The 18,975-nt window shown below is 32.4% G+C and overlaps 2 protein-coding genes across 3 annotated transcripts; both read right to left on the bottom strand.

Annotated features, from left to right (window-relative positions):
* Positions 1-102: 102 nt before the first annotated feature.
* LOC132617406 (GPI-anchored protein LLG1) lies at positions 103-2,924 on the bottom strand. Its single transcript, XM_060332402.1, has 3 exons — positions 2,620-2,924; positions 2,469-2,525; positions 103-714 (listed from the first exon to the last, which is right to left on the bottom strand). Exons 1-3 carry the CDS (start codon positions 2,705-2,707, stop codon positions 353-355), a joined length of 507 nt encoding a protein of 168 aa, XP_060188385.1. The 5' UTR covers positions 2,708-2,924; the 3' UTR covers positions 103-352.
* A 2,397-nt stretch (positions 2,925-5,321) lies between these two features.
* LOC132620428 (phosphatidylinositol/phosphatidylcholine transfer protein SFH13) lies at positions 5,322-12,846 on the bottom strand. Of its 2 annotated transcripts, none has more exons than XM_060335102.1 (15): positions 12,531-12,846; positions 11,361-11,470; positions 10,570-10,867; positions 10,269-10,368; positions 9,919-10,185; positions 9,360-9,437; positions 9,154-9,258; positions 8,982-9,031; positions 8,776-8,875; positions 8,571-8,669; positions 8,372-8,485; positions 8,131-8,290; positions 6,546-6,934; positions 6,396-6,470; positions 5,322-5,588 (listed from the first exon to the last, which is right to left on the bottom strand). In XM_060335102.1, exons 2-15 carry the CDS (start codon positions 11,365-11,367, stop codon positions 5,568-5,570), a joined length of 1,863 nt encoding a protein of 620 aa, XP_060191085.1. In that variant the 5' UTR covers positions 11,368-11,470; positions 12,531-12,846; the 3' UTR covers positions 5,322-5,567. The 2 variants fall into 2 exon arrangements, with proteins under 2 accessions (XP_060191085.1, XP_060191084.1); XM_060335101.1 differs by having other exon boundaries at positions 11,361-11,473.
* Positions 12,847-18,975: the final 6,129 nt, after the last annotated feature.

An 18,975-nucleotide genomic window follows, 5' to 3' on the forward strand; every position in this document is an offset into this window, starting at 1 on the left:
TTTATCCTTCTGCAAACTGTATCCAAGAACAACTTCTAAGGATATTTGTAATATATCAAGAAATTGAAAAGGGAATAAAAGAAAAGGAGTTACTAATGCCCGTACTGAAAATACCGTCATATAAAAGAATCTTTAACAGATCCTCGGATTACCAAGGAGTCATTTACAATACACAAGTATCAGCAATAACTGCTGCTGTTACATATCAAGAATTACAAGAGGAGTCTTAAATGAATTTCTTGTTGATCGTTAATCAGTGGAACCGTGGCACGTGGTAGAAGAAAACCCAAAGTTCAAACAATATTTGACAAAGAAAAGAATACAGAAACTACACCAAAACCTTTAGTGATCTTCAGAGAAGCAACAATAACAAGCCCATAAAAGCTGTTGCAATCATCAGCATTGGCGATAGTCTACAGCTCATGTGACTATTATTAGCATCAGCAGATGCTGATGGTGCTAATCCAGGACATCCTAGCCCAAGTTTATCACCTTTGCACTCACTGGCGAAAAGACCAGGTGGGTACTTCCCGTGGAGATTAATGTAGCTGAACATGGTAGAGGCGCAATCATTTGACAAATCATTTAAATAGTCTGAAAAAGGACAGGCAAATTCCACAAAGGCTGCACAACATTGTTTGGCTGGGAATTGAGGTCCTCTGCATTGGCTAGTGACGATAGTGTAGTTCTGAAACTCGAAGCTAATAGGGCAAGCTGCATAAAATATTGAAGCAAAACATTCTTCAGCAAGTCTTTCAAGCTCTTGAGGTAAAAAGTTTCAAGCATACAGAGATTTTCCTAGTCATTATAAAGTGATCACCGGTGAGTGACAAACATGCAAAAACTCTGTGCGTCTCACAATACCTAATAAACAAGATATCGAGCAACTCAGGGTGTCAAAAATTCCCCTGGTTAATGAAATTATAGAACTTCTCTCTTTCAGGTATATCAATGTTTTTAAATTGCTTGATGAAGGATAATAAGATTAAATTGCTTTTCAGTCACCAACAAGATAAGTGACTTCTAAAAGTCACTTGCTGAAAGGATGACTTAGTTGAACCACACAGCATATGAATTGTGGAAGATCAGCATAATTTGAGGCACTGAACCCTCAAAGTTTTATATCCAAGGAATGGGGACAATTTTACTAACTACCATCTTTCATGTTTTGCTCGATTTGCCTCGCCTCAAGTTTGGTTTTCCTTCTCTCTATCAAAAGATCTCTGCTTTTGGTTGACAGAGTGGGCTAGAATGATAGTTTCTTCCACCTAGGTATTATCTACCATGACATATTGACATAAGTTACTATACTTATTAGCAGTTTGCTGCTTATGACCTAAAAATATGCAGTACCACCATGCACATTATCCTTATCAATGAGCTGTCTTTACTTATTTCACCCCAAATAACAGGTAGTCCTAGATGATATTTCAACCACATGAATACACATCCAAGCTGCAATAATCTGAAAATCTACTTAACTTTATACCATCTGACTTGTTAATCCTTTTCAAATTTCCATCACCGTGGATAATTTAAGCATACAAGAATATCCACAGCCCACAAAACAGAGTATAACCGAACACAGACACTACTCCTAGTTTGTTCAGTGAATCACCAAATAGACAATTCCCTGAACACCTTGAGATGCACAAATTGGAAAAACACAACAACAACAACAACAAAAACATACCCAGTGAAATCCCACAAAGTGGGGTCTAGGGAGGGTAGAGTGTATGCAGACCTTACCTCTACCTTGAGAAGGTAGAGAGGTTGTTTCCGGTAGACCCTCGGCTATGCAGAACTTTAGAGTGCGCATTCACATGGGAGATCGGAGCATATCCTACTGCCTGTTGACCTTTATACAGAGCATCTAAAAGAACTTATCGCAGAACTATCACATGATATTAACTACAAACTATTTGGAAAAGTCAGAAGTTACTCAAATTGAACATTCACAAAATCCTAAAAAAAAGTTTGCTTTGGTCCTTATATTTGCAACAACCTAAACATACTTACAGGAAAACACAACCTTCACGAGTTTCCATAAATATTCTTCCTAAATTAGAAGGCATTCAATTCAAACATGTTAAAACAAAACCTGATAGAAAGAACACAATCGCGACAAATCAGCAAACAAAAAAACAGCATAACCAAATAAGCAATGGAACAAAAAGATCCTCAAAACCAAAGGGAAAATAACACATCCAGATCCCAGAAAACATAAACAGAAGAAAATAAGTTGAAATATGAGAATACCCAACAACTATTTTACAAATTTAGTTTCTTTAACAACAGTTATACTTGAAAAAACAAAACCAACTTAACAGATCTTTGGTCAAATTAATAAGATGACACAAAATGTAACACCCACAATATTTTAGCTCCTAAAACTTCCAAATAATGATATTATCAACTAAATCTTGGCACAATAAAAGTGGAAATAGAGTTTTAAAAAAGGAGCTTACATTTCTTGGCCTGAAGTAAATTCCTCCCAGTTGAAGCTTCATTAACAAAAATCCCATCTGTATCATAAAAAAAAAATGTCAAATAACATAGGTAAGAACATCCATAGCAGAAAAAAAAAAAATGGAAAAAAATAATTCATAGAATAAATACCTGATAATGAAGCTGAAGCTGAAACACCAGCTAAAATGGAGAAAGAAAAGAGTAAAAAAATACAAGAAAAACAATGTTTCAACTCCATTGTTGTAATTATGAGCTCTCTTTTTTTTCCTGATCTAAAAACAATCAATATGCCAAAAAGATTAGTTCTTGGAAGAAAGTTTTAACAAAAACTAAAGAAAAATTTGATCTTTGAGAGAAACACAGAAATAGAAAGAGATGTATATGTTCTCTTTCCTTTTAACAACTGTTATATCTATGTTGTTCTTGCCAGCTAATTTTGATACAGTACTTTGTTGTGTATATGTTCATAGTGGATATATTTATATTCATATTTTTTCTTTAAATAGAAATATAATTTGGGTTTAATAGCGACATATAATTGAAAATATACAAGTACAGCATTTACAGCTAACGCCGTTCCACGCGGAAATTGGCTTTTTCATGAACGCGTTATGTATTTTCATTTTCATCTTAAATTAGGATGATTTTTTTTTTATGTGGATGTGACTTTTTGAGATTGAAATAATTATTATTAGAGGTAACGGTAAAAACACACTTGAAGTACCGCTTTTTTAAAAAAAAAAAAATCTAGTTGAACTATTAGATGTGCGAGTTTTCTATCTCAACTATTACCAGCTAAAGTTGAGTTGTGTTTTGATAAATAGTTCAGCTCGAAAACTCGCACACTGATAGTTCAGGTAGAAAACTCAAGAAAATAATGATAATTCAAGTGAGTTTTTTGCCATTATTATTATCATTAGAGTTACTGTTAAACCTGTCAATGGTAAAAGAGGAAGATAGAAAAGGTAAAGGTCAAAGATTGAATTTTTGGACTTGAGTAATGTAAGAAAATTTACTTCGTCGAAAAATTATATAGTAATGTAGATATGTATATATAAATTATTGAATTGTGTATGCTTTGCAAGGTGAAGATGCAAATGCAACTGTGATATTTAATAATTGCTTGGTTAGTTATTTGGTAATTTAGCGATGATGATTATGGTGGTTAATGTAGGAAATACTTTTGTTTTACGTTTAAGATGGCTATTTCTGCTGGATTTACTTCAACCCTGATCTAAGGAGAATTAGTTACTCATTAAGAAGTGTGTAATCTGAGGATTTCTTATATGGTATCTTAATTAATGCGTACAAGCTTGTTACTTGTCTAATGTTAAGCCTATTATTATTAGCTTGAGCCTTGAAACCAATAAGAAAGATTCGAGCCTGAAAAATAGCTTCTGATTTTGACATTGTCCTCCTTCTCTTCTTTTTTCTTTGGCTTTTACTGCATTCCAAAAATCATGTTATCTGAAAAGTCACTACTACCCCGTTTGGATTGGCTTATAAGTTGATCAAACCGGCAGCTTAAATTAAGTTAAAAAGTGAATATAATAAGCTAAAATTAAAAAGTTGTTCAACCCCAACTTATTTTTTTGGCTTAAAAAGTATTCTAAGCACTTATACTTAAAAAATCATTTTTTTCAGCTAATCCAAATGGACTCTACATTTAACTGTCAATGATGAGTGGATTCATTATTTAAAAATAAGACAGAACTTGCTATAGCGGGTTAAATTATGTTGACAATGTTAACAGTTACTCCCTAGTCCCTCTGTCCATTTTTACATGTTTTGTATATTAAAAATAGTTGTTCATTTTTATTTGTTTCTAAATTAAGAGATAATTTATTATTTTGTTTCTATTTTACCTTTATTATTAATTATTGGGTTGGAAATTTTAAGAAATTGTTAGTGACTGCACAACTTTTATAAAGTATATTTTATTAATTTTAATTATCAGATGACTTAATAATAATTAGTGATAATATAGTAAAATTATTATTTTATTTATGGCTTCTTAAATAATGTGTCAAGTCAATACATGATAAGTGAAAAATGGACGCGGGGAGTATTTACTTAGGAATACATAATAGATAATGAAAATTGTGATTTGACTTTTTATTGATTCGCCACATCACATAGCATTTGACAAACAACGTGTTGGCCTTTTGCTTCTACCAAATTAATTTTCTATGAGCAAGTGCAGGTTGAATTAGAGAACCAAAACCAACAGACATCCACTTGAACCTTTCTCTAACGACGACTGATGTTTTCTAGAAAGGCTTGTAATTTACACACTTGTCCAAGTCAGGAAAAAAAAATTGCAGATTCGTCATTTACATCAAATTATTAAACTTTATCAATTTAGCACTCCATCATACATAATTAATATACGTTCTTCCATCAGTTTATTACCTAACCATAATACATTAATTTAGTTAAATGTAGTAAATATCTCAAGTCGATCCATGGAAGTCAAGCATGAGGTTGATGCTCTATAAAAATTTACTCACAGCGAGTTTATATATCAATTTACATGATTTGGTATAAACACCCAATGCAAGCAAGTATTTACCAGCTTCACATACTGATCTTTTGGGTCCCAAATCCAACAAACTAAATTATCTTTAATGGTATTTCTAAACATTATTTTATCACATTCATAACAAATAATTTGCATCTTATAGAAATACTTTTCCTGTACTTTGTAATTCATTGTTTAATACTAACTTAATCCAAGAAATACTTTTTCTGTACTTTCTAATTCATTGTGTAAATAGTAACTTAATCCAGTGATAAGGGAAAAGTAACAATCAAATGGGATAGAGGGATAAATTAAGATGGTACACATACGCTTTTAAACCCTCAAAAGGCTTTCTTTTAAGCTTTTCCTTTAAGATGTTTAACAGTTCAGTATAATCAACATCATCTTGCAGTACCATAACTGCAAGTTCTGTAAAGGACATTGTACAAAAAAGAAAAAAGGAAAACTTTGTCACCACTGCAGGAGTGCATAAGCTAACATCTCCATTTGCAGCATAGTTAGCAGTTAAAACTCTCGTCGCGTTGTCAGAATACTCGAACCTCCAATCTTTCAATAATCAACACAAGAACCGCCGCCTCTGCAACAAAACATTGCAGATTTCAGACTAGTCCACGAAGGATTAACCGAAACCATAAACTTTCAGAACGAAACAAAGATAAGATAGGTTACAAGAGCATAGAAAATAGGATATATCATATGTAGTGTTATGGCTATGAGTTGCCATTTAGCTTTAGCACATTTTGTTGTGACTTGAAAATGCGTCCTATCGGTGTCCCTTCAGAAGATATGAGATTGTACAAAATAAAAGATTCAGCAGTTATAACGCATATCTTGCCAGTAGCTCGAGAGTATCTCACACAAATCAAGCCGATATATAGGTAAATGAGGTATGGGATATGTGCTTCTAGGCCTTGTATAAACTCATCGTTCAATCATCATCTCGATAGTGGATCAATAGAGATTATCATATGAACTTCGTGAAATGCCATTTTATCAGAACTTGACTCCCTCTTCTCAACCCCTCTTTTCCTCATTTCCCATTTCCACCATGATGGCAATGTTATCAGTAGCAGACAATCTCGGAGTGTAACTGCCCATCGACTTACCAGGCCTTTGCAGGAAGGATGCTAAAGCATGATAATGTACAACCATAAAAGTAATGAGGCAACAGAGTGAATCTCCTTCGTTTTAGTTTTCCAATTGGATCACATGGAAACAACCCCCTTGACTCTTTGCCATACATGGGAAGAAATTTAATAAACAATAGCAGACATATGCAAACACTATCACATGATCAGCTAAGCACATATATAGTGATTGAAACTGTCTAGCTGACAAAATAATGATGACCAACAATATGTTAATATTGTTACGTAATGCTTACATGAAATCTCGACTCTTTTAGGTTTTCCAATAACTCTGCAATTTCAAGTTGCTTCAACACCGTTGCATGCAATACCTGTTGAACATGTAAAACATAATAAGAGAAACACTCCAATGTCAAAGCCTTACAAGCCTCATTGATGAGCCTTACCCTTTTTGTTTTTTCTAGGTCAACCTCTACGGACTTGATCCTGTTAAGTGATTGATGAAGCATTCGGTCCTTCTCTGCTGGGATCTCAGCGGGCTTTTTGTTTATTTGTTCCAATATATTTTCCAATTTTTGAAGACGCTGCATGCACAGATGGGCCTCCCCTACTCTTTCAACTGCTTCATCATTGACAGACGAACTGCTCCCTTGCTGTTGTTCTAATGCATTAGTCGGAAGAACATTTGTCTGTTTCCTCCAGTACTCAAATGGCAGACTACGAATAAATGCGAAGACTTTTAGTACGAAAGGAATCAGTTTCCTTTCCAAACAACTGAAACAGCTGCTCAGAATCTTCTCCTGGATTCTTTCACACCAATGAATTGCCCATGTACCTAAAAAGCAAGAATACTGGACATGAATCCCACAATATATGAGTTCTGAAATTCATACACACAAGAATCATTATTTCTTCTAGGTTATCTTTTCCTTGGAGGGTGGAGAAGTGTGGCGAGGCAGTACAACTTCCTCTCAAGTTTATTATAACTTCAGACACGACCCATTCGCACCAAGGAATTCCATTATCTTTCTTGCCAGTATTACCAAGAATTTCTCTTTTTTTGGAACGAGGCTGAGGCTAATAGTGTTCTCTAATTAGTCTGCTATGATTTTGTAATGTTGTTTATCGTTTTGTACTGGAGTGGAGTTACACTCCAGAGAAAAACTTATATGTGCCTACAACCATACATTGTTTTTCCAGTTGATTTGAAAATTGTAGAACTACGAATGTAGGCTATCAAATTTTAAAAGGAGTGTTCACATGAATAAAATAGAAAAGTTAATGTCCTACAAATAAGTTCAGTGACTTGGTTAATAAATTTTAGATAAAGTGTCTGGTTCATTAATAGGAAGCTTGGCCCAAACGTTTACAAAAAAACTAGGAAGAAATTCTACTTTTTATGTTGGAAATAGAAAGATAATGTAAATGTCTAGGCATTCAAAGTATTTCTATTTATCTTCTTATTTTAATAAGTTTATGAAGCCAAAGGACCATGGTAAGCTCAAACTCTTTCAATAAAGGACCTTCGTGTATTTTCAATAAAAAACATTGAGGGGGTAAGTGAAAATTTCTCAAAGGATTAGTTGTTGGGAAATTTGAAATACATCTGAATTAGGCCTATTCCAGAAATTAGAGGCATAGCTGATTAATTGACCTAAATTAATGATCCATCCAATGAAAAAAGGGGAGGTGAGAAACATAAATTTAACATTTTAACTGAACATCACCTACAAAAAGTAAAACGGAAACATAAGATAGCAACTGTTAGCATTAAAACTAGAGGAGAGTAAGTTCTGAGAAAAATCTGGAAAATATGGTCAGAGGAGATAAGCTGATTTTGAATGACGAAATACGATTAGCCCTAGGTGAACATGAAAACAAAGGACCATATCTTGGAATCGAGAATTAAATTCAACTAATAGCACTTTATAATTCTCGTGGTGTCTTTATATATACCAAGTCACATCGTACAAACACACTAGTGAAGGTAGCTAACGTTTTGATGGAATTCATGATTAACAAGACAAATACCTTCAGAATTAGGCAATCTATTAGTGGACCAATTCATTGGATTGCTCACAGGAGACTGTTCTTGCCAATGCAGCAATCTATGCTCATTAGCGACACCTCGATCATCTAGGCTGAATTCATCATCACAGCTGCAATAGGCTGTTGAATCTGATGACCTAGCCTATGAAACCAATATTAATAAGTCAACAAAAAGGAGTGATATCTAAAGAAGCGCAAGTACACCATGCTTTGCAAAACTCACTTCTTCATCAACCGGGTCCAGCCTAAAAAATGAGCTACTAATTCCCCTAATTGGTGAACACGAGTCATCAGCATCTGATACTGAATCACTTGTGGATGTGTCGCTACTCCTTCCCTGACCACAAAATAAATTGTCATACAGGGGAAGGCACAAAATGAAAAAGAAAAAGAAAAAGCAGCATGTTAAAGTGAAAATCTACCTTTGAAGGGCGTATCTGAATATAGGATTCAATTTTCCTTTGGTCACCGATTTTTCTAGAGATTTCCTTCACAGTTGTTGCCTCTACGTTATACACAAGCTAAAAGCAGAGGAAAAAATAACAGGTTATTACAAACTATTTCTAACCTCCAGGACTAATTAATATGTCATAGAAAGAAGAATATAACTGAACTGGCATAGCATACCTTCATTACTTCAGGATCACTCCATGGACCCTTGTTAGATCTGAGGCAGCCACCCTCAAAACAACATGTACAAGAGCCGCCTAAGAAGTCAGGCAATTGACTTTTAGAGAGAGAGAGAGAGAGAAAGAGAGAGAGAAACAATCAGATAAACGGTTGAATGATTTTATTCTTCAAAGGGAAAACATAGTACAAAACAAATAATGAACCTTGGGTCAATAACTTCAAGTAGTTTACCCAAAGATTTGGGGTCAAGCACCTGCAAAAGTAAAGATTGGAACACCAAGATTCAGTTAATTGTGGTTTGAGAGAGTGCGAAAAAGAAAAAGAAAAAAAAAAAAAAAATATATATATATATATATATACGGTTTCCTCTACTACCTGTACTTTGGCAATAGTCTTTGCATCCAGAAATTTTTGAGCTGCTGGCCAGAGCATCTTTTTGAAGCCAGGGCCAGCATTGACAATAAACATCCGATGCAGTGTCTACATATAGTTGTTGGATATTATTAAAGGCATGCCATGACAATAGAGTCTGGATAAATTACTTGGACAATCTGATTTATGTTCATAATTAACAGCCATACCTCAGGATAATAGCTATTATCAATTTTTGCCATGGCCGCCAAAAGACTAGCAGCTGTCCTTGTGAAATTTTTTATCCCCTGCATTGACAGCATACCACATTAGAAGTTGAACTTGAATAATAACCAATAGTAGTAATAAAACATGAGGTACAAAACTCTAAAAACTAAACACAGAAAATTTCCTTGAGTGGAAATGATTGGTTAGATGGAAGCGGTACAAAATTGTAGTAATGCAAAAATATACTCAGAATATCCGCACTGCTGCATAAGGGCGTAAATGAAACGATTCGGAGAAAGAAAATCCAATACTCTTTTTAGTGTATGAATAAGCTGGAGAAAATTGATGAAAGTAACTGATCCAGACTCTTTTTCGTGTATGAATACCACTAGAATGTTTTATGCATGTCAATACGACCTAGCAACAGAAAAACTGGATCTGGAGTCAATGCAATTAAATCCCTAAGTGTTCAAAATGGTTCAGAACCGTGCAGATTAGAAAGCCATACAAGTTAGAAACAATATCAATTTGGTAAATTAGCCACCGATAGAATTAACATACTAAGCCTTGCACGTCCAAAATTGTAGTTGTTGTGCAGATCCTTTTCTTTGCGGCAATAGAACAGGCAGGGAACTTCTCATCTAGTGCCCTTTCAAATTCTTGGACATGATATTTTAAGTAGCGATCAATTGTGGTAATCCGCATTAGTTTGTTCGGATGAGCTTGTCCAAGCCTTTCGATATAAACAGGTCTTCCCTCTCTATCAACTCCATGATATCCTTGTGGGTAAAACTGCAATACTTCATCCAACTCTTCAAAATGAAAATCCTGAGCAGTCACAAGTTTCAATTAGAATCTACAATTACACAGAACTATAGTGAAATTAAGGTTCAGATAAGGATATTAAATACCTGCAATATTGTGTCTGCTCCATACTCTTTCCTCCAGTTAAGCATTTCTTCCCACATCTGAATAGTTTTCTCAACATTGAGATCCTTTGCCTTCAAGAATCTACACAAAATTAATGTTAATAAAATTAGGTTATAAACATCTGGAGGCAAGATACAAGGACACAATATGCAGGTGCAGAAAACAAAGATGTCTAAGATCCATCTTCATCCATATTTCTAATGACAACTACCATTGTTAGATAGCTGTTCATATGCATGAAAATTTAACGGAACAATTTTTCAGGAAAAAACAGAAACTAACCTCAACAACGTATGGTATTCATCATGCCTGGGTGGCAACAAATTCCTTTCAAGGAGCCTTTGACGTAATTCACAGACAGCATTCTCCTCTTTTGCATCACGCACATCCTCTATCGAAACCGAAGGGAACCTGTAGTCAACTTTCCTTTTTCCTCTTTTCTTCAGAGAGTGAGTGAACTTGTTTGAAGCATTTAATGCCTTTTTCTTGAAAGCACCAATTCTCGAACGTCGTCTTTCGTCCTCTGAAACCTCAAAGTCTGATCTTCTTTCCCTTACGTCATCATAAGCATCCAACCATTCTAGAATACAAGAATTATGAAGAATATGCGTATATGAGTATAAAGAGAAAATGCACAAACTAAGGGTGTGTTGTTTTGTACGGAGGAAAATATTTTCCCATGTTTGGTTAATCAAAATCAAGTTTCTTAAAATGAGGAAAATGACCTCCCTAGTGGAAGTAGGGAAAACACGTTCCATAAGAGACATTCCAAGTTCATTATTTTCTCCCCACCAACCCAATACCTAACCCCCACCCTTGACCATCCCATCCAGCCCCACCCCCAACACCCACTCCTCATCTCATCCGACACCTATAGTATTTTGCTAGATTCATATAATTGCTCTTGGGATGATTTTTTTTTTTTTTTTTTTTTTTTTGTGCTTACTTACCAGACGCTAGAAAATAAGTATGAAACCCACTTGTGTTTCAAGAAAACATTTTCCTTCATCCCAAACACACCCTAAATCATCCATAGCAGTTCTTAGAGTCAATTATTAAATGGGAACACAAACCTGACATCCTTGCGACAAGCCAGATGTAAGAATGATGGAGGAAGCGTGGCCCTTAATGTTCAAAGCAATCTAAGCTGTTCCGCAGGAAAACCATCCGAGCTCAAGTTGCACTACTTCATATGGGACAAGAAGAGTAACTCAATCAAAATCTCAACTTAACACAGAGCAGAAAGAAATGAAAGATGACACAATAACTAATGTCTGGAAGATATGAAAAACATTAATTGATGAAAGTCGCATGTATTTTCCTATAAATTTGAAACATATTCTTCCTATGCAAAGAATCCTCTATTTCATCATCTAGAAATCCATTCATTTCGGGGGAAGTGCTCGCCCAACATGGCGGAAAACATTTTCTCTAGAAAAACAAGTTCCTTAAAAATGATGGAAAACGGCTTCCTTAGTGGAAATAGGGAAAACAAGTTCCATGAGTGGCATTCCACATTAATTATCTAATACCCACCCCCCAACACACACACACACACACACCCACCCCAACTCCATAGCACATCCCCCCGCCCCCACACCGCTAGCCCCCCATGTCAACCCCACTAGTAGTCCTAGATTATATATAAACGCCTTTGGGAAAACATTTTCTACTTATTTACCAAACGCCAGAAAATAAGTAAAGTGAACCATTTATTTTTCAGAACAATATTTTGCGTAGAAAACATTTTCCTTCATACCAAACACACCCTAAATAGGAAAATGAAAATCCATTTCCTGGACTTTTCACAGATCTGAAAAGTCCATAATGCATTATCAAAACACTCCACACCACACAGAGTCAATTAATCAATCAACTATGCCTCAATCACAAACTAGCGAGTGTTTGCTATATCACATAACCTAAATTCAACTATTTCTTAAACTGATTAGTACATTCACTTAAATGCTAAGTTTTCATCCATCAAAAACAATTTTAGGCAAAAAAAATTGGCAAAAGATTAGTACTTCTATGAAAAAATAAAAGCAGCAAATTGATGATCACATAAAAACTCAAAAAAGACAGTAAATTTAGCTCAGATCTCACAACCCCACATCAAAATTTATCCCAAATAATAACAAGAATCATCTAAAACACATAAACACAAATAAAAAACAGAGCTTTTTAACTTTTACAAACAAAAAAACCCACAAAAATTAAAAAATAAATGATAAAAACCTTACCTGAACCCTAAAATCAAGCTAAATCACCAATTAACAGAGCTTTTTTGCATTGATAATCTGAAAATCCAACAATTAAACGAAACCTCAATAAAACCCAAAGCTTTAATTATATCAAATCATAAATTTCAAGAAAATCCTTTGCTCAGCTGAGAATGAAAATGAATAATAATAATAATAATAGAGGAATGAAAAAGAAAGATTTCACTGTAATCTATATAAGCATATATATATATCAAAAATATACACAATACACATGGCTTATGCTTTTTCTCTCTCTATATGTATATGTGGAGAGAGAGTATCTTTTGCGCCACTTTTTATATATTATGCTTTGCTTTTTCTTTTATTTTCTTTTTAATCTTTTACGTGTCACTTTTTAAGCATAAAAATTCAAAATAAGCACTTCTAGAATCTTTACATGGAAAAAAAAAAAAAAAAAAAAAAAAAAAGAGAAAAAGTAAATAGCGTGCTTAAACCTTTCATTTCAATATTACTTTTCATCTTGTGCTTTCCCTATACAAACATAAAGATGAAATTTTAAGTTGAAGTTACATCTAAAATTACATGAATTGCAATTAAAAAATCAAAATTGTTGGGAAAATAAGTAACTTGAATAGTAAAAATATTATTCCATATATTTAAAACTTTGTGACAATATTTGATTAAGTATTCACTTTAAAACATAAAGAAAAAAATTGAAACGTGCAATTTTTAACATGTCATGATATTTCTGTTACAATACTGCATAACAGTATGTTGTGATTAATATGATATACTCCATCTGTCTCAATTTATTTGACATTTTTTTTAATCAAGTAAAAAAATGATATATTTTATATTTAGTGATAATTTAACTTTATATTTTACTTTATCCCGAGATGATTTATACTCATGCAAATATTTATGATTTGTTTTTAAATCACAAATTTTAAAGTCTTCTTTTCATTTTTAAAATGTGTGCTTAGTCAAACATTATATCACATAAATTAAAATGGAGGAAGTCATATCTTTTATATTACTCGATTTTTTTATTTTTATTTTTTGGTCAAAGGTAAGAGTATAGTTTTATGTATCTAAGTAAAGGAAATAATATTTTTATTTTTTGGTCAAAGGTAAGAGTATAGTTTTATGTATCTAAGTAAAGGAAATAATATTTTTATTTTACTTTAAATTTTTTTAAGCAAAGTATGCTACATAGAGTAGGGTAGAACAGTTCTTTTCTGTTGAACTACTGTTGCCGCTATTTTCTGAATCTCCTCGTTTGACTCGCTGCCTAATAACTAAATTTCTATAGAGGAAAAAGAGAAATAAATTTTTCCAGTATTTGTTTTTTGAGTCATAAATTAAATGTTTACTACCTATTTCCATTTTGGAGTTGAAAATATTAAATTATATTTTCCTTGTTATGATAATTAAGTGAAGATAATTGACTTATCTGAGAAGTACATTAGTTACGTTATCTAAAAGTTTAGACTAATTGGGAAATGAAAATATAGAAACTATTGCTTTTGGTTTTGGATATGATGTATAAGGGGGAAGTCATCAATGCAAGGGGCTCTTAAATATATATTCACATTATCTGAGCGGTGAATTTATATCCAAATTAATATACACATAATTTGGATAAGATTTTAATTTTTTTTTATGATTATTATTTAAATAATTTCCATTTAAGTCGATTGGGTAAATGCTTACATTAAAAGTGCATGAGTAAGTAAATTATCAGAACCAAATTAGTAGTAATAGATTACGTGTAATTATAGGAATCTACGAGGATTATGACAACAAATTTGTTACGTTACTTAATAAAACTCATCGGCCTTTTCACATATGACTGTTTCTTCTTCTATTTTGGTGATACATCCTCATGAAATTTGCTTGTGTATGAAATGGAAGGGAATAGAAGTAAGAAAAAAAAAAGATAGAAAATGATAGGTCAAACATATTCTTTTTGTATTTGTATTAGAATCAATATGTCCAAATTTACCCATTTATTCGACAAAACATTTAGTTTTATCCTAGATAAATCTTAGGGGATTTGTATTATTTCATATGTTTGACCTATCATTTTCTATCTTTTTTTTTTCTTACTTCTATTCCCTTCCCTTTCATACACAAGCAAATTTCATGAGGATGTATCACCAAAATAGAAAAAGAAACAGTCATAAGTGTTATAAATTTATTCATGCCTCTAACGGAACTATATGACATATTGAATTTATTTCACATGTCGAAATACTTCAAAAGAAAATCTAATTTACTACTTTACTGTTGATTATAATTTAAAAAATAATTTTTGATAAAATTCCGTTAGGATCAGAGGCAAATTTGTTAAAGACAACAATATCCAGTATTTTGGGATGGGATGTGTGATTTTTACTTGAATGGAGTGCACAAATATCCAGTATTTGTACTATGTAAACGTGGCAGTTTTGTCGACTGCTGCCTATATAGCAAAATAAAAATACAAAATAGTAGGAGCAGATGGAGAAACAGATTTGATTTAATGATGTTGGTGGGCTAAAATCTATCTAGTGTTGTTTTTTAGTTAGTCGGAGGGGGTGGAATTTCTTTTGAAGATGTCTTTCTTTGGTGACATTAGTTGGTTGGCCACCTCATAATAGACAAAATAGCTTTTATGGCAACCTCTTAAGAAAATGCCATTTAATGTTATTTCGCTTGATGGTACCCCTCTTCTTGATGATTGTTTCGTGCTTGAATTCAAAATAGGCCACTTGTCTGAAACTCTGAATTATATATGTCGTGCCGACATAGAGTCGATTTATGGAGAATTGCTCTTCGTAAAAAAATTCTCTAAGTTTGAATTTTAAGGATAGAGAAATTATATTCATCTCGTTATATCTTAATATTTAATTTAAGATTATAATCCACCTTCGAGATAAAATAAATCCTTTTTGTGAAAAAAAAATAGAATATTTTTGGGATATTGGGCTGACATGTAATCACAAAATGAGATTTATTAGTGGCACAGTCATCAGCAGCCAAGTGGACAAGTGGTTGAATAAAAGAGCACAATGAAAAGGCAAAATTTCATTAAGGGATCAAATCTTGAAATAATGTCATATATCCATCCATTGTGTAAAAAGCCACAAAGAAAAGTCACCACTAATTCCCATTGGTGAAAAAGCCAAAACTTCAATAACTTAAAGTTCAAAATAAGAAGAAGAAAAATCAATTCTTTTGGAAAATACAAAAAATAAAGGTCAATAATGTACTTGGAATGTCAGCAAAGTTATTGAGACATTATAGAAGACAACAACATGTGAGAATCTGGAACTTTTTCTGAAGTAGAAGCCACAATAAAATCCCTTGAAGATTTGTTACCCCATTTTTCATCAAATCTTAACACCAACTTTAGCCCAAAAAGTTCCAACCAAATCTAACCAAACAATTCTTTATATAAACCAATGAAGTAAAAATCTACCGTACTACTAGGAAATTTGGTATTAGACTATTAGTTACGTTGTAAAAAAAATCTTATACTATTATTTATAGTGATCATTTAATTTTATCTCGATTCAATATCTTATAAGCCAACGTGACACGCGTGCCTAGATGAGCACGTTTCAACGCAGTTTATATGGTAAGAATTTATCATAATTGACTAGTTTATATTGGTTTTCAAATCTATGGTCACTTACAAAGAAGTCAAGATTCCTAATAAGAGAATTCAAATACATATAAGAGAATGTCATATCTAGGATTCAAACTTTGACTTAAAGCAATTTTGAGCCCTTTTTACTAATAATATTTCTAACTTTCCTCAAATGAATTCGAAGAATTTTGTACATGTACAAAAAATATCATTTTACCTCATATGTATGATATAATTTTTTGACTAATGAACTTCATTTGAATCATTTCATTGAATTTAGTTCATCAATCTCCATCTCAATCCTCCTGCTTTGTACGAAGTTTGAACCGATAATATGAGCCAGTTTGAAACTGATTGTCCACGCAGACAATTTGTTTTTCAAAAAAGCTAAGACTACATTATTGAGATTTGTTTTGATAAATTATGCAATGAAGCTCTTGTACCATCTTGTCCAGGTATTTTCTTGATTTTTCGTTCGATGTCTAGTATCTGTTTCAGGAGTTTGATTAATTCGAATTCGGACAGACATAAATTTATTAAGAAAAACTATTCTCTACTAAAAAAAAATTCAGGTAACAGAGTTCAAACGCAGACTTTTGATCAAGGTGAAATCCATTTCACCATAACCTTTATCATGCTTTTGTCTAGATATAGTGTGGAAGCAATAGTATCTAATTAGTGCAGTAGTTTACAGAAAATAAGGCTCAAGGATCAAAGCAAAAAAGATTAAAAAGGAAACAAGGTCAGAAGGAGAATTGAGAACAGGTGCAGAGGGAGATAGAGAGGTAGATAAGTCACAATCAAACATAACAGAAAAACGACAGGGCTATAGTAAACACTATACCCTATAAAACTGAGAAAAAGAACAAGCCTATCTGTCTCATATTTTCACTATCAAAGCTGCTGCAGTATTCCTTCATTTTAATTTGTTTTGAATGTTTTGTTTCCGTTGTTTTTAATTTTTGTGAATTGTAATAACTTTTTGTGAATTTTTTCTTGCTCTTTAATCTATTCCGGTTCCAAACCCATGATCAATATAAGTTTGAAGCTTTTTTCGTAACTCCCGGAACTTCTTCGTAGTGGCTATGTGGGCATATGTAATTGATGTTTAGTGAATTGTAATAACTTTTTGTGAATTTTTTTTTGCTCTTTAATTCCTTCGGTTCATATTATATGGTATTTTAGCTTTTATATTTAATGCGAATAAATTTTTTATATATAATTGAGAAGATATTAATTGTTTTTTACTAAATTTCTCATTATTTAGATAAGTGAATTTTGACATAACAAAAAAATCATATTAAGTTGGTACTATTTAACTAAGGTAATTTAGTAAAACGCTTCATACTTTCTAGCATAAGCTAAGAACGCCATATAATATGGACATAAGGAATTATTAAATTACCGTTTATATTATTTGTTATCATACATATTACATAGTAAAATTTAGGTAATTATGGAGCCATATTATTGTTTTCAATTGGAGCATTTATTAGATCTTACTAATTACCTTGCCCCAATTTGGACACTTTTATTTCGCCAGAGTTAATTTGACTAGATTATAAAGCTAAATTGAATTAGATCAACTTAATATTTTAAATTAAATTAAGATATTAGAAATACAAAAGTACTATAAATTGCAATATTAACTTAGAATTAATATTTTAAGCATAATCTATATATGAAGAACTAAATTGATTGTTGACGTACATGTGATGAATTTAATTTTTTCCTTAATTTCGTTTAAAACTAAGCTTAAATCACCACATTTAGCTAGCATAAACTCTTGTTACATGAAATATTATGAGTGAAATTAAATTTAATAATACCAAAAAAAATTCTATTTTTATCTATAAATACAAAATTTATATGCTCACGGTTCATAAAGATGTCAATATTTTTCAATTTATGATTTTCACCGAGTTGTATTATTTTACATAATTTAAATTATGTTACTTTGCAGAATGTCGAGTCGCTTGTGTCTCTTTGGTATGAGATGATTTTTCTCCTAAACTTCCTTCCTCATAATTAATTTTTTGTTTAAAAATTATCTAATTAGTTGACTAAAGAACATTAATAATAATGAAGACTTATCAACAATACATATTTAACGTGCCACTGAATTATTAGTCATGCGGTAAAAAACATGTAATAAATTTATGACTATTTTTATATTTTGAGTTTCGGCCCGGGCTTAGCACGATGCACGGACCTCATGTAATTAGTGTTATAATAAATGAAGAACTTGAGAGACAATAACTCGTGAAAGAAATGCATTAATTCAACACCTCACAAATGGTCAAAGATATTAATTAATCATTTTTTTTCATAGAGTTTATGTAACTCCACTTGAGTCAGAATAATAAGCTCGAATGAGTGAGAAAATTAGGTCATCACACCAATTGAGAGTTGTCACCTTGACCACATCACTCAACGTATAAAATATGGTTGGAGCTGAGCCAGAGGAGCGCAAGGGATCATCCAACTTTCTGTTGGCCAAAAATTCACTTATATATACATCAAATGTCGAATTACTTTAACATTTTGTGTGCTTTGCTTCTTTGTTGTTTAAATTTCTTAAATTAATAGATCGTCATATGATCCTCAGCTTGACTTTGACTACTATTTGTTGTAAACATAACACTGCATATTGAAAAAGTATAGTAATGAGTATATGAAAACTCATTATCTTGAAAAAAAAATGCATCATATTTAAAAAGAAGAGAAAAATACATAAGTTATCTCTTAAACTTGTTCAAAAATTTTATTTACACACCTTAATTTTACGAGCGATCTAACACTGCACCCTGACTTCGAACATATATATTG

The sequence above is a fragment of the Lycium barbarum genome, chromosome 11 (genome assembly GCF_019175385.1).
Source record: "Lycium barbarum isolate Lr01 chromosome 11, ASM1917538v2, whole genome shotgun sequence".
Lineage (NCBI taxonomy): Eukaryota > Viridiplantae > Streptophyta > Magnoliopsida > Solanales > Solanaceae > Lycium > Lycium barbarum.

Excerpts from the sequence above, each read along its gene's own strand:
- LOC132617406 (XM_060332402.1), bottom strand. The coding sequence starts at position 2,707 with ATGGAGTTGAAACATTGTTTTTCTTGTATTTTTTTACTCTTTTCTTTC. Across the intron at positions 2,526-2,619 it reads AGCTTCAGCTTCATTATCAG|ATGGGATTTTTGTTAATGAA; the intron begins GTATTTATTCTA and ends TTTATGATACAG. Across the intron at positions 715-2,468 it reads TTTACTTCAGGCCAAGAAAT|CTTGCCCTATTAGCTTCGAG; the intron begins GTAAGCTCCTTT and ends TATTTTATGCAG.
- LOC132620428 (XM_060335102.1), bottom strand. Across the intron at positions 10,186-10,268 it reads GAGCAGACACAATATTGCAG|GATTTTCATTTTGAAGAGTT; the intron begins GTATTTAATATC and ends GTGACTGCTCAG. Across the intron at positions 9,032-9,153 it reads AGACTATTGCCAAAGTACAG|GTGCTTGACCCCAAATCTTT; the intron begins GTAGTAGAGGAA and ends TTACTTTTGCAG.